General features: G+C 35.5%; 1 protein-coding gene across 1 annotated transcript in view; it reads left to right on the top strand.

Moving 5' to 3' along the window:
• SPAG1 (sperm associated antigen 1) overlaps positions 1 to 10,989 on the top strand; it is a 42,301-nt gene extending 31,312 nt beyond the window's left edge. The window contains exons 13-18 of the mRNA XM_085301090.1: positions 144 to 319; positions 2,968 to 3,109; positions 3,998 to 4,124; positions 7,469 to 7,633; positions 9,623 to 10,000; positions 10,175 to 10,989. Of these exons, the coding sequence (XP_085157216.1) occupies positions 144 to 319; positions 2,968 to 3,109; positions 3,998 to 4,124; positions 7,469 to 7,633; positions 9,623 to 10,000; positions 10,175 to 10,306 (1,120 nt within the window). The 3' untranslated portion in view covers positions 10,307 to 10,989. The remainder of the gene's footprint in view (positions 1 to 143; positions 320 to 2,967; positions 3,110 to 3,997; positions 4,125 to 7,468; positions 7,634 to 9,622; positions 10,001 to 10,174) is intronic.
• Positions 10,990 to 13,930: the final 2,941 nt, after the last annotated feature.

Here is a 13,930-nt window from a genome sequence, read left to right as displayed (position 1 = left end):
GTTGTGACTGTTTTTAAATTAGTCTTAAGGATAATTATTCAACCAAATTTGGAAAGGAGGACACTGCATTATTTAATTTAGCAGTAAGTCATTAAAGAATTAAATATATGAAAAGTCATGCTAATAGCACTTTTCTCTTTCAGAATAACAAAAACTTTAATAGATCAGGATGGTCCTAGTTGGAGGGAGAAGCTGCCACCAATTCCAGTTGTCCCAGTTTCTGTTCAGCTACACAGGTGGGATGGAGGCAGCTYCACTTCAGAGACGAAGCCCAAAAGCACTGCAGACACCAACAGAGAAGAACAGTTGCAGATGAATGGTATGTATAGGTAATGCCAGCATACAGGCACAAGAAAAGAATTTTTAATTGAAAAACAGAATACGATTTTTGCTAGTGATGTCAAAGAAACTGCTTTAGATAGTATTTATGACAGACCTTTGTGAAAAGCTTAGTTAGATGATGGTCATTTATGTGGTTAAGTTTAATAGGTTTCATGGAGCCATGGTTAGTTATATTTTTTAATGATGTAGTTAGTAGCATGCWATTAGTGCGGTTGTATAATATTAGCAAAAATATTTGTCAGCAGTATGTTGAATCCTGTCACAAATACTGATGATTTCCCTGACCTCATACTATAGTTGTAACATAGTTTTTAAAAAAAGCATACACACAAAAAATCAGCTGTGTAATCTATACCCATCATTTAATTGTCCATGAGAGAATTACTCAGTTGTTGAGAATATCAAGTGTAGACTTCTAGATGGCTGGTAGTAAGTGAAATGGGCTGTAGAAGAACATTTCTGATGTTTTTTGGTATGCATTCTAACTGGCAGTGAATAGTCAGTACTTTTTTTTGTTTTTAACAGTGTTAAATCAGAAGTTGTTTACACATAAACACTGAATGCTTTACTCCTTTAGGACACTCTCCCTCCTGAATTTTTTCCTTCATTGGAGTTTCTTTTTTTCCCCTCCAGTAATTTAGGTGAGGGAGCCCTTCTAATTCCATTTTAATTGACGTTAAACATCTTTCCTGCAAAGGCCCTAACTATCATTTTTCACTCTTATGTTACTGTTAACTGGCTCACCTTTGATTTTATTTTAACACAAAGAAAAGTAGTGCGGAAGAGAAGTGGGGTGGGCAGCAATGCATAACTGAGTTACTAGCCAAACATATAGCAGTAATAGGGTTATCTATCTAATCCATTACTGTAGCAGTCTACGTTCTTGCACTGTACAAATTTAATGGTTTTAATGCTGTCTGAAAGATCATCTTTAAATTTATTTGCATCTGATGTAGAACTACAGACAACTTACAGATACATGCYTTCATGTGAGAATTGAGTGTTTCTTGCTGGAATAAGATGTGGCTCTAGAAACTTACAATAGTATAGTTTATATAAGATATGAATGATGATGCATATTGAAATACAGTAATGCTATAGAATATTATTTTTCATTTAAGGAACATGAGGGAGATAATAGGTGCATAATTTAAATTCAATTGATAGAAATTTACTTTTTAAAATGTCCAGTAACTTAAGTTTTTTTCATTAAAGTTGTTGTAAATACGTATCTTTAGTGATTTAACACTCTTAAGAATTGGGCAATAATTGAGTTTATCTTTTATTTTTGGAATGAACTAGAAGGTTGGTATTTTGCATTAACAGATTGCTATTGAACATAAATGCTTAGCTTGARCAGTGCTTTTTGTTACAGTGTTTGTAATCCTTGTTTTTTCTGTGAATGAGGGATATAAYTTATTCATTTCTACATATAACCAAACTTTTTAGTCTACACCTTTTAAGTAGTGAAGATTAAACTTACATCTGTATAGCCTTCTAGTAACTTTACCAAGAGAGAGAACTTGAAGATCATGGTAGGGAAAAGTACAAAGGTAAATGGTTCCTCAGAACAGTAGTGATGTCTAACCTGTTCTGAAACTTAATGAGATTAGCCATCAAGTCTTATGACTTGAGTTAAAATTCAGTTATGTTTCCTGTTTAAGTCTGCTCTAGCTTCAGAATATTACTTTTTCACAAGTCTACATATAGTTTTCTGGCATTGAAGACTGCCACGTTTTTATAAAAGAGCTCATTGAGTTTAGTTTTTGGTTAAAATGATCTTTTTACATACAATCTTTAAAATCTGAAGCTTCACAAGGGTGTCATGCTCTTTAGAAAAGTACAAAAAGTCAATTTTTCCGTTATGATTTACTTAGAGCTATGTTACTAATTATTGTTTACTTACTGTAGAGATATGAAACTGCATTCAGGACTGGTTTTCCATTGCAAACATAGCTAAAAATTGTAATCTAACTCAGAACCAGATGCAACAAGCAATGTGGAGTTTAGAAGGAAAGATAATTTTGRAAAAACACAGTATTAATCGGAAAATATATATTTACAGTTAGATGTTTTCAGCTCTCACAAAACATGCTTTTTAAAAAAGATCTTAACAGAATATTATTGATATATCACTCACCTCTATTGATGATTTCCTTGCCATTGTAAGTTTAGCATAGTAATTGAGATGAATGACTTGTTTGCAGAAAAAAATACTGGCTTAAATTACAGCCTACCTAGTGTGATAGTGATAGTCTAGAAGGCTTTTAATCATATTGATAGATCTGCACCATTGTAAATAAAATCAGTATCTCAGCAGAGATGTGTTGTCCCTCTGTACCACACAGAAACAGTGAATGAGAAGAGTTGGAAGTGTAGACCTGCCTGTTGCATTCCCAGTATTCTGGCAAAAAAAGTTCCCCTGGTGCATCAGAAAGTATTTGTTGTGCCAAATGTGTATGGTAGTTTAGTCCTTCTTTAGAGCAGTAGCAAGATCTGAAACAGAAATTGTAATGCCCTGACGGATCAAAGATACTCCTGATATTGAGCACTTGTTCTTAGCTGTTGAGCTACCCTTAATGAACTGACCTTCTTAAGTAACATTGTGGTTATTTTGTAATGTAGGTGAAAGAGATGAGGAGAAATTCAAGACATTGAAAAACGAAGGGAATGATTTTGTAAAGAAGGGTAAATACGAAGAAGCTGTAAATAAGTACAGTGAGTGCATGAAGTTAAATCCCAAGGAATGTACTATATACACTAACAGGTAAAGATCTGATATCCAACCCATTTTGTGGGATAACAATACTTGTTATTTTTCTGACTGCAAATAAAAATTTTGCATCACTTCAGTCACTATTATACAAAGATTATTTTTTCCATTTGATTGGTGTTTCCAACAGCATAATAGATTTTTCTTTAAACCACCTTATTTTTCAAGGGGAACAGATACTAATGTTGCTGAAATAAGTCCTCAAATATTTATAAAGATAGAACAGACTAGAATAAATAATTAGCATAACATTTTGCAGCATTTTTCAAGAATGACAGTAAGATTTTAATTAAAAGCTAATGTGCAGTAGCAGTATCTCAAATATGAAAAATAGTATTTCAGAGAAAAGGTACACTTTGAGAATACAAAAGTAGGAATAGTAGGAGCATTATTTTTAAAGGCTGACCTAATTCTGTAGCATAATTCTTTCTGCTATAATCCTGTCAGCTTTCACAAACTAAGAAGGATTTGATTAGGCTAGTACTTGAACAGGACACTTCCAATAAGGTGCAGAAAGTGATATTGCTTATTCAATTYGGAGTATTTTTTTTCCCTAGAATGACTATATAAAATCAGTATTTCATTACTGTGTTAATGGTATTGTGCAAAGTTAGGCTCTGCTTTTGAAATATGTGCATATCTGCTTAACTTCAAGCATGTAGGTGAGTCATACTTCAGTTTTGACTTACACTGCAGAAACTGGCTCTCTCTAAATCCATCCAATGATATCATTAATACTTACTGGTTTTGATATACTCTAAAAGTACCTGATTGTGGTGGAATTGTGTACAGTTGTATTGTAATTTATGAGTCAGATACTGTTCTCACTACAGGACTCTAAAATTTACTTATATTGCAGTGTATTTTGTTTTTCTGTGTTAGAGCTCTCTGTTACTTGAAACTGTATAAATATGAAGAGGCTAAGCAGGATTGTGATCATGTTCTTCAGATAGAAGATTCTAATATTAAAGCTTTCTATAGAAGAGCACTAGCATACAAAGGATTGCAGGTGAGGAAAAAAGAACATGGCAGGTATTCGTAAGCACTTCTAAACTTGCTTATCCTCTTCAAAGGCAATCAGGTAGTTGCAGTGGATGGGTAAATACAAGCGAAGTATGCAATGTAAATGATTTATTACTTTATGTTTGTAGAGCACTAGACGTATATAAAACAGGAGTATTTTTGGAACATAAATTATCTGAATATTGGCTTGCAATAATTTGAGATGATGCAGGAATATTGGAATAAGAGTTTTGACTGGAGTTCAGTTAAGCAAGTTTCAACTCTTTTCTGAAGTTCTAATTTTCTTCCAGGTAGACCAGTCTGTTTTTTCTGTCAAAGTGTTTGCTGTATTTTTGCTGTTGACATACTGATCTTCTCCAAGTCTGTCTTCACCTATCCAAACAAAAATATCAAGCTGTTTTTTTGAAATCAGCTCCCACTTGAGTGGGTGTCGCATTAAACCAGAGCTTTCATTTTCTTCATCCTCTCCCCACTTCTTTTCCAAACACAAGCCAAACTTTTTTCACTAACTTACTTCCTCTCTCTCAGGGGACATCATTATTATCTTTCCACTCAGGCTAAACTGGTGTTCATCTTCCATGTGTGCCAGAGTCTCACATTCAAACCATGTTTAAGTCATGCAGATTCTTTCTGTATGAAGGCACTGAGACTCAACCTTTCCTTTTCGTCTGCACAGTAAAATTATTCTCTATCCTATCCTCATTTTACAGGACAGATTTTTCAGTATCCTTTTATCTGACCTTGATAGCTTGGTCTTGTACTGCTTCCTCCTGAGTGTGACTGCAAACCTCATGTTCCATCACTTGAACTATGTTGTTCCTTTTGTCTTTGTTCACTTCCCTTCTTCAGTGGATCGATATTAGCTTCTTTCCACTCTTTATAGGTCTTTCATAGCAATCCTTACCCTACCTGTCAGCTCTTACCTGATACTGAATGGTCAACTTGTCACTTTGTGTGGTTCATCATGGCAACTTTTCTAACCTACTCTGCATTAGGTTCTCCAACAGTGTCTTTAAATAAGCATCTTAAGTGCTTTCTTCCAGCTTGTTCTTTAGTCTAGTGGGGATTACTTTAAACATGCACTTCATTCCATCAGTGTCCTTCAGACATCAGAGCTCTCCTATGTTTCGTGCCATAACAAAAAATTTCCTCATTATCAGCCTAAAAATTGTTTGAGGACAGCCTGTTTTTGCTTAACATTGCRCTATCCTGTGTTACACACAATTCCAAAAGCAAGTCTTGGTAAGCATGAGATAATTTTTGATGATAAAGTTGTTCCTCTGCCTGTTAGAGTAGCTAAAATTTTTTTAAAGTTGGTTCTGAGTAATTATCAGGAGAGGTGAAAAAAATTAATTTTGTATAAGATCGTTTTCTGTAGTTGTATCAGGCCACCTGGTATTAATTATCTGCAGCTTTATATTATCAGAGTCAATAAAAGTTAGTATAAGTAATAGCAAAACCAGATCGTGATTCTAGCAGTCAAAAAAAATGGGAATTACACACAGAAGAAGAATGTCAAGAAACAGAGAAGTAACTGCTTTTTTTTTTTGAATATCTCAGGAAAAAAAATTTTTTTTTTTTTTTTGAAGATATAACCTGAACTATACTGTTCATGGGTTCTCTCAGGACACTGGCAGCAGGAGACTCCCAAGATGTTTTGTTTTATTACGTTTCATACCTTCAGTATTGCCACTTCCAGGGATGTAAGAATTGATAAAACAGAGAAAACAATAAGGATGATCTGGGGTTGACGAATGATCATAGTAAAAGATTTTAATTGGGCAAAGATAGAACTAAGCTGAGAAGTGTTATTAGTTTATAAATATGGAAATACTTGAAAGTTGAAGTGGAATTGAATACAGTAAATGAGAATGTTTATAGATTTATTGAGATGTAGTTAAGGGAAAATCAGGAAAAAACCTGCTTGTGTGATGGATTAGGCCTGTAATATGGGACATGGGACTAGACTGGACCGCCTAYGTGTAGCTGATAGTCCTGTCTATTGCTTTGAGTACAATGTATATGATTTCATTAAGAAATCTAGCAGGCTGCAGTTTGAAACTTAGGAGAGTTGTTTGTTTGCTGAGCCTCATGATTGCTGTCAGAAGTCTATTCCAGAACCTTGTTTCTCTGTAGTTGTGAATCTTCACATTTGTAGTTCAAATAGTTTAGCTTAAAAAGTAATTTTTTGCTGATGAAAGCAATCTACTCCATTTCTGCATTAATTTTCTGAGTCTAAATAATTCTGGTTCTCTTACTCTTTGATGATATAGCAGACTTCAGTTCACTTAGAAATTATGGTATCTCTGCATCTTAAATACAATTGACCAATACTGAACAAAATATCCAGACAGGGGTAGAGTGTGAGTATCTTGTATAGTAGTTATTACAGTTGAGATACTGAGGAGATGCATCAACTGATACATTAGAGAATTTTTGTRTGATAAAATTAATGGCTTACTGTTATCTTGTGATACTGCTTGGGAACAGAAGAAATGTTCGGTCTGTCACTCAAAGAAATTCTCATTCTGATGTGCATAATCTTTTMCTATCTCCTGTTATAGTTCATCCCTATTTTTTTTCCACTCCTCAAGGTATCTTGCTTTTTCTATATGATATTCCAGTCTTCCTCAGAATTGATATTGATATCAACTTTATCTTTCCAGAAAATTTAGTCTGAAAATTAATATTTTTTAATGTCAAAATTTGAAATAAAATTAGGCAAATCACAAGACTGATTCTTGTGGAACTGTATAGTGATTTCCTTCTACCTCTATACTTGTCTGTCTAATTCTCTTGTTTATTGGTAAGTTGATAGTTTATTAATGTCTCAGAGTTCATAAAGTAATTCCAGTTTTCTCAAGTATAATTTCTCATTTCAAACTGTAAGAGATGGTCTATTGAAGTGACGCTCTGGAAAGATTAGGTATGTTTGTAATTTAAGCTTAATTTAACTCCTGTATTGGCAAAGTCGGCATGAAAATTGTAGAGTCACATTATATTAATCTYGAAGGAATATTACATTGTAAGCAATTATGCTTAAAAGCAACAATCTTCAATAATCTGATAGTCGGATGTGTCTTTCAGAATAAATTATTTCACTCTACATATTAAATATGAAAACATTTAGCCTTAGGGCACTCATTTAAACTCATGTTCAGTTTCACTTTTTTCCTTTGATGAAATTACGCTATGTTTTGTGATTATTTTTGCATATTTGATACCAGTAACCAGACTTTTCTATTTTTCTTACTTGTAAAGAAGAGTATGGCAGTTCTAATTTATTTTTCTAGTTGTCCATGAAAAACATATCTTCCCTTCTACTCACAGAATTACCAAGCCAGTGTTGATGATCTCAACAAAGTACTTCTAATAGATCCAAATGTTCTTGAAGCAAAAAAGGAACTACAACAGATAACACAACTGCTTAACCTTGAGAGCAGTGCTGTAGCTGGCAGTCAACAAAAGCAAAGGAAGAAAATAACCATACAAGAGGTATATCTGTTCATTTTTTAATGCATGTAGTACTGAAGCCACACATTTGAAAAGAGATCATTGTTTTGCAGTTCTTGCTCCACAGTTTCTGGTCGTATTGTATTTTCATATTATTTTAAAAGTCTGTTGGAGCATTCTTGTGTTTGATGTGTTTGTGTCCACTGCATTCTATAATAAAGCTTATACTGCTTTAAGGTGCATCCAGAACCACAGCAGAAATGAAAAAAACTTTTACATGGCACTAAAATTGAGGATATGCTTGTAATCAAAAACTACTTAGACTTCAAAATAACTGCTTTATAAAATACTACAATGTCAAATATTAGTTGCTTTTAGTCTGTGCTATTCGGGAAGCCTCTGGGGCAGTGCTGGCAAAGGTTCATTGTCCGCGGATATGCCGCATGTTCTTGTACTAGTAGTGAAGTTACAGGTCTGAGTGAAATCCTACCTTATAGACAAAGAGTATGAATAAAAATAATAATGAAAAAAAAAAGGAATATGTGGTGGAATGTTACGTATTGGAGCAAAATATTAACTGTACATTGTTCAGTTTGAATTAGTGATGAAAGGATTTTCTCAGTCATCTGAGATTTTCGGATTGATATTTTGGATCAGATTTGCTGATCCTGTAAGAACATATTTTTCCCTCTTCTGTTTTATAATAAGATATATAGTCTGTACACTATTACAGATGATACTGTAACCTGGCAATGTAATTTCAAAACGGTGCTATGGTGGCAACTGCAGCTGGTAATACAGAGACAACATCTTTTACTGGAGTGCTTCACAATTGCGTGAATTCCCAGGATTTCTGTAACTGGCCTAAGGCTGGAATAGGGTTCCTTGAGCTTTGGGTTGTGAAAGCAGAGGAACCTGGAGACTGTTCAGAGGAGGTTTGGGAAGTGACTGCATTGTTGAGGGACCAGCTACCTGCRTTACTGGCAGTGGTAATATTTTGTCAGGGGTGAGGCAGAAAGCATTTATGCTTGCTATGATAATTACAGCTGCTCCCTTTGAGAGCCTTCCCTGTCTCATCTATTGCAAGGCAAGGCAATTGCCTGAGAACAGATTGGAAAAAAAAATGTAAAGTTATGAAACTTTGATTTATGAAACTCTGATTTATMATTATTACTTCATTTTAATCAAGCTGTAATTATATATCGGAGAATCAAGAATACCTCCYTTGATACTACGGATTGTTGAAAAAAAGGAGCAGGCTCAGAGCAAAAGGTCTACAAGCCCAATGCAGTATTTTGCAAAAATGCCGAAGCAGGCTCCTAGCRCAACACTGTACTATGCAATGCAGTGTCTTCAGACTTATGCAAAAACTTGGCATYGTTTGGAGAAATCCTGTTCAATGAATTTTAATCAGTTTATACTAATTCCACCACTCTTGGTAGCCTGAAGTGGATTTTAGCAGATGTAGTTAAACCCAGGGTAAATTTTCTAGTGATTGTTGCATGAAATTCAGTACAGACTGCAAACTCTGGGGAAGTTAGAGGGTATTCAGGCAGTTAGACTACACTAAGCTTTCTACTTTGACAAYGCTACTGTAAAAAATAATCTGATACAGCTGACATGCCTATACTGTTCTGAAGTCACAGCAGTGAAATGAAACATGGGTACCCTGCAACTAAAATTCAGTTCTGTTTCTGTTCTCTGACTTCACATTTTAATGTATGTATGTRATCCTATTTAGTTTTGTCCCAGTAGCCTTCAATTCCGTTCCTAGAGTGGAGTGCTGGGCACTAAAAAAGACGTAAAAAGTTAGTGCTGACTGAAAACCTTTAAAGATGAACAGTGGAGGTACCATTTGGGGGGAGGGGGAGAAAGCAAATTGTATAAGAAAGGAGCGTTAAATCCATTTCTTTTATGAAGAAGAAAGTGCTAACTTTAATGACTTTTCAACGGATGTATGGATGTGTTTTATGAAGCTTCAGGTTATCTGTATGTCCATTTTAATGTTTTGTTACCATTTCCTTTATGAAGGTGACTGAATTTGAKGAACAAAAGGAGGGACAGTCTGCTGCATCAGATGATGCGGTGACCAATCAAGCTGTTTCTGAAGAAGAAGTGCAAATGACTGTGCCACTGAAGACCTCTGAAAAACTGTCTATTTCGGAACCAGCTAACGCTTATGACTTTGGTCAGATTATAAACACAGTGAATGCCAATAAGGATAAATGTGCTTGTGCAGATCTTTTAACAATGATTGATCCGCCAAAATTGCCAGTGCTGCTAAGTAACAAACTTGAAGGAGAGATCTTTTTCATTTTTATCCAAGCATTGGAATGTTATGTACTTGGAAAAGATCCTGGCCTTGTTTATCAGCACCTTTTCTACTTGAGTAAAGCAGAAAGATTTAAGGTAAGAATATAGGATGGATATGTACTTATATTGAACAGAAACTTAGAGGAATTTTTCACATTTAAGAAAAATAGATACACTGACTTTGAATCTCTGTCAAATGCTATTTTTCTGTCACCTGTGCTGATTATGACCTCTGCTGATTATAAAATGTTTGTTTGTTTGTTTTTTCAGGTAGTACTGGCACTTCTTAGCAAAAATGAAAAGGAGAAGATTCAGAAACTATTTGACTTGCTTTCAGAAAACCAAAACCATCAATACTCTTTGGAAGATCTGGAGAGCCTTAAAAAAGTTTATGAACTTTAAGAAGAACTTAAAATTTATTTATTGCATGCATATAGTTGATGTTAATAAGATGGATGAATGAACTATGCAGACTTGAATGGGATAAAATAGGTCTTTAACTGGACTGTTTTGAATTCCATTTTGTTTTAGTGGCACATGCACATTTTAAAACTTGCTGCTCTTTTTTTTCTTATAGTTGTCTACATTTCTTAATCTCTAGAATTTAATGCATATCTTTGTGTTCAATAACAGAGTTCATATTATTTAACATATACTGATTTTAATTAGACTGTATTAATTATATATTATACATATAATTGTGTATGTGTATATATGTGTGTGGGTATATACACACACACACAGAAAAGAAGTGCAAAATACATTGATGGTACAATATATAACACACTTTTTGTCATCATCTGTTATGTGTTTTTGTGGATTGTATATTCTTGTGGTAAACAAGTGTCCTCTAGATAAACWGCTCAGTTAGCAATAGCTTTGCTAAAATGAGTTTACAAAAAGTATTAAGATTTTTCAGCTAAACTACTACCTGCTGTCTTTGTTTTCACTATCTCTGGTCAATACAGAATAGATTTAAATATTTTTGGTGCCATACAACTTAGCAGCAAAGATTAGCTTGTCATGGAGCGCTTTGAATGAAAATAATTAAATAAATTGTTACTTTTTAAAATGATGAACAAGTGAGCAATTTTTAGTGCATAGAGAGTTGGGGGTTTTGTGTGCGTGTAGGGTTGATGGTTTGCATGGCTTTAGAAGTGATAGCAATGAACAAAAGGGCAGGTGGCTGCAATTAGCAATAAAAATATTTAACTCAGATTAAATTATTATTATTAATTATTATCAGATTATTTAAAACACCAGCTATTTCTGTTTACAGATGTATTAGTAAAGTTAAAACTACAACATCTTCATGAACTCCATGTGATTCTGGCTTTATTTCAGGCAGTACTTATATTTTATATTGGATCTTGAAGAGCTTGTTTTCAAAATGAAGCTTTTTCATTTTTCAAAACGTATTTAAAACCCCAATGCYTTCTTTGCCACTGTGGGAAAAGAAAGTACAGCAAACTCACTAGCACTGCAGAAATATTAAGAATGTTGTTTTAATTAAAACTTTTCTCAGGTTTATTCTAATATAAAATAAAAGTATTTCTTGAAAAGAACAATTCATGGATTCCCATTTCTAGTTCTACACTCTTTAGACTTAAAATTTTGATATATCTGGATTACAAATTTTGTCTTGAAGTAGAATTGCCAATCATATGCCTTTTAATTCCTAAAGGAGTATGTGTACAATTTATATTTTTAGTTCTTAARTGTTGTCCTTTTGTGAGGTTGTCATATGTTCAAGAGAGATCTATAGCTGGTCTAATCTGTGTATGGATTGTACATATCCTACAAAACATGAGACCACTTCATCCTTCAGTCATGGTGGCAAATACTCATGTTCACTAACTTCCATATTAATGATTTCAGTATTTTTTTCCATTGTTCTGGGAAAAAAAATATTTTATCGAGTGTCTTGTTAGGTTATTTATAGTTCCTATTTTAGTTGTCAGAATCTTTCTTCCACAAAGTCCTACCAAAGTTTTCTTCCAGTGYTTAAGAGCAATATTTGTTGTACTTAGCAGCAGTTTAATTATTACAATTCCCAGTTTTTAAATGTGTGTTTCAACATTTGTGTTAGGAGAAAGGAGAGAGCAAGTGCCTAGTTATCAGCTGGAAATAGGATTAATGCTGTTACATCCCTATACTGTTAAGAAAATTGGCAGAATGGGAAGGCAGGAAGAGCTCAGCCCCGGTGTGCTGTATGACAGCAGGAGCGACGCTGGATCCCTGCCTGCGGAGGGCTGCGCAGGGGAGGCTGCCCCTGCTCTGAGCGCGGTGCTCCAGGAGGGAATCGGGAGAAAGGACAGAAACGGTAAGAATTCGGATTCCATTAATTGCACTTTTCATGTAACAACCTTTTTGTAACAGTAGGCATAAAGTGACACTGAGCTACCTCTATAGCAGGTATTGAGGATTTCAGTTGTTGTACAGCAGGAGGAGGAGGAGGAGGAGGAGGTCCCGAGGGCTCTCAGAATAAGGAAGGGAAGCCGGGCCCCAGGCCTCTCCCACCCCTGCGCGGCAGGTAGGGAGGGCAGGAAAACGTCTGGGACCAGCAGTTCCCATCACAAACGTTGCTGACGGAGAATCCAGTCTTTCAGATGCGTGTGTGTACCAAAGTTGGGTACATAGAAAATACCAGGATGATGTTTCAAATAATTTTTCATTTATCGCATACTAACGTAACAACCGATTACCAATTTGTGTTTCAGCCAGTCATCTCCAGAATTTTACATCTTTTCCAGGCCTGAGACCTGTTACTCATAACTCTTACAATTTCGCAGCCAAAAGACCAATTTGCTTTAGCAATCTCCTTGAAATAGCAGAAGGATCAAAAGGCCACTGTTATACAAATTTGTAAGTTCAAAAAGGTTTAAAGTTTTTTTTTTTTTTTTTTTTTTTTTAGAAAAAAACTATTTTGCCAACAATGTTATCATACACATTGTGTCATCTTTAAGTAGAAAGTGGAAGTCCAGCTGCTATCTGGGGAAAACTCTTATAGAACAAAGTAGAGGACTTTTAAGTTGGGAGTTCTGGTGTTTAATTAACACATTGATTAGCAAAAAGTAAGGGGGGCTGGATAAAGTCAGCATAAAAACAGTTGTGTAATTTTTAAATAGTCTTAATTATTTAAAAGCTGTCAGGTAAAAGATAGTTTCAGAAGACACTGAATCTCAAAAGCTCTTCATGAAGTTAAACCTTGACATCTGCCCTAAAAAAACCCCAAGCCCAAGTATTAAAAGCTCTTGGATATCTTCTGAGAAGTAATCATCTTTAGTAATGTTTGCATCTTGTTGTGTGGTTTATTTTGACGCTGAAGACAAACCAGAACCTTAGCAGCAATAAATCACAATAAAAATACCATTCAGTGAACAGGAGACAATCAATCAGACCGGTTACTRTTGTGACCTAAAAAGATGAGATGTCAAATGAAGTTCTTCCTGAGAGACCAATTATCCATGAGGAGATAGAGAAATGGCGAGGAGATAGGTATGCATTATCACTGTCAATTTTAGGACAACTTTAGTCAATTCTTAGTAATTAAACTAAAAACCTTAATGCAGTTGATAGAGAAAGGGGAAGATAGATAGATACCTTTGGCAATACTCTGGTCTAGCTGGAGGGGTGGAGGAGCCAGGGGTTAGTTAACTCAGCCTGAGACAGAAATGATGAAGCGATGAGCAGATCAGCAAGCTAAAATTACACCGCGCTAATAAGGTTTAAGGGGCGAGCGAGCTGCCGTCAGGCGCGTTTCCGCGCAGACCCGCCAGCCGGCTGGCCGGCGGCAGCGTGCGCTCGCGCTCGCGGTAACCGGAGCTTTGTGTCCCCGTGTTTCAGACGCGCTCAGCGAGGGATTAAATAGCCACCCGCTCCCRGGGTCGAACGAGCAGCGCTGTGCKGCTAAGCCGCCCCCATGCAAAGGGYGCAGCTGAGCCCCAGCGCGCCCTGCTCAGACGCAGAGGCAAGAGCCCGGGGCCCTCTTCTGGCGCTAACACCACCGCTACTGTAACCCAACGC

This window comes from Rhea americana, unplaced genomic scaffold, assembly GCF_003343005.1.
Source record: "Rhea americana isolate MKP2758 unplaced genomic scaffold, rheAme1 scaffold_0, whole genome shotgun sequence".
Taxonomy (NCBI): domain Eukaryota; kingdom Metazoa; phylum Chordata; class Aves; order Rheiformes; family Rheidae; genus Rhea; species Rhea americana.
This window is presented reverse-complemented; position numbering and strand designations above follow the sequence as displayed.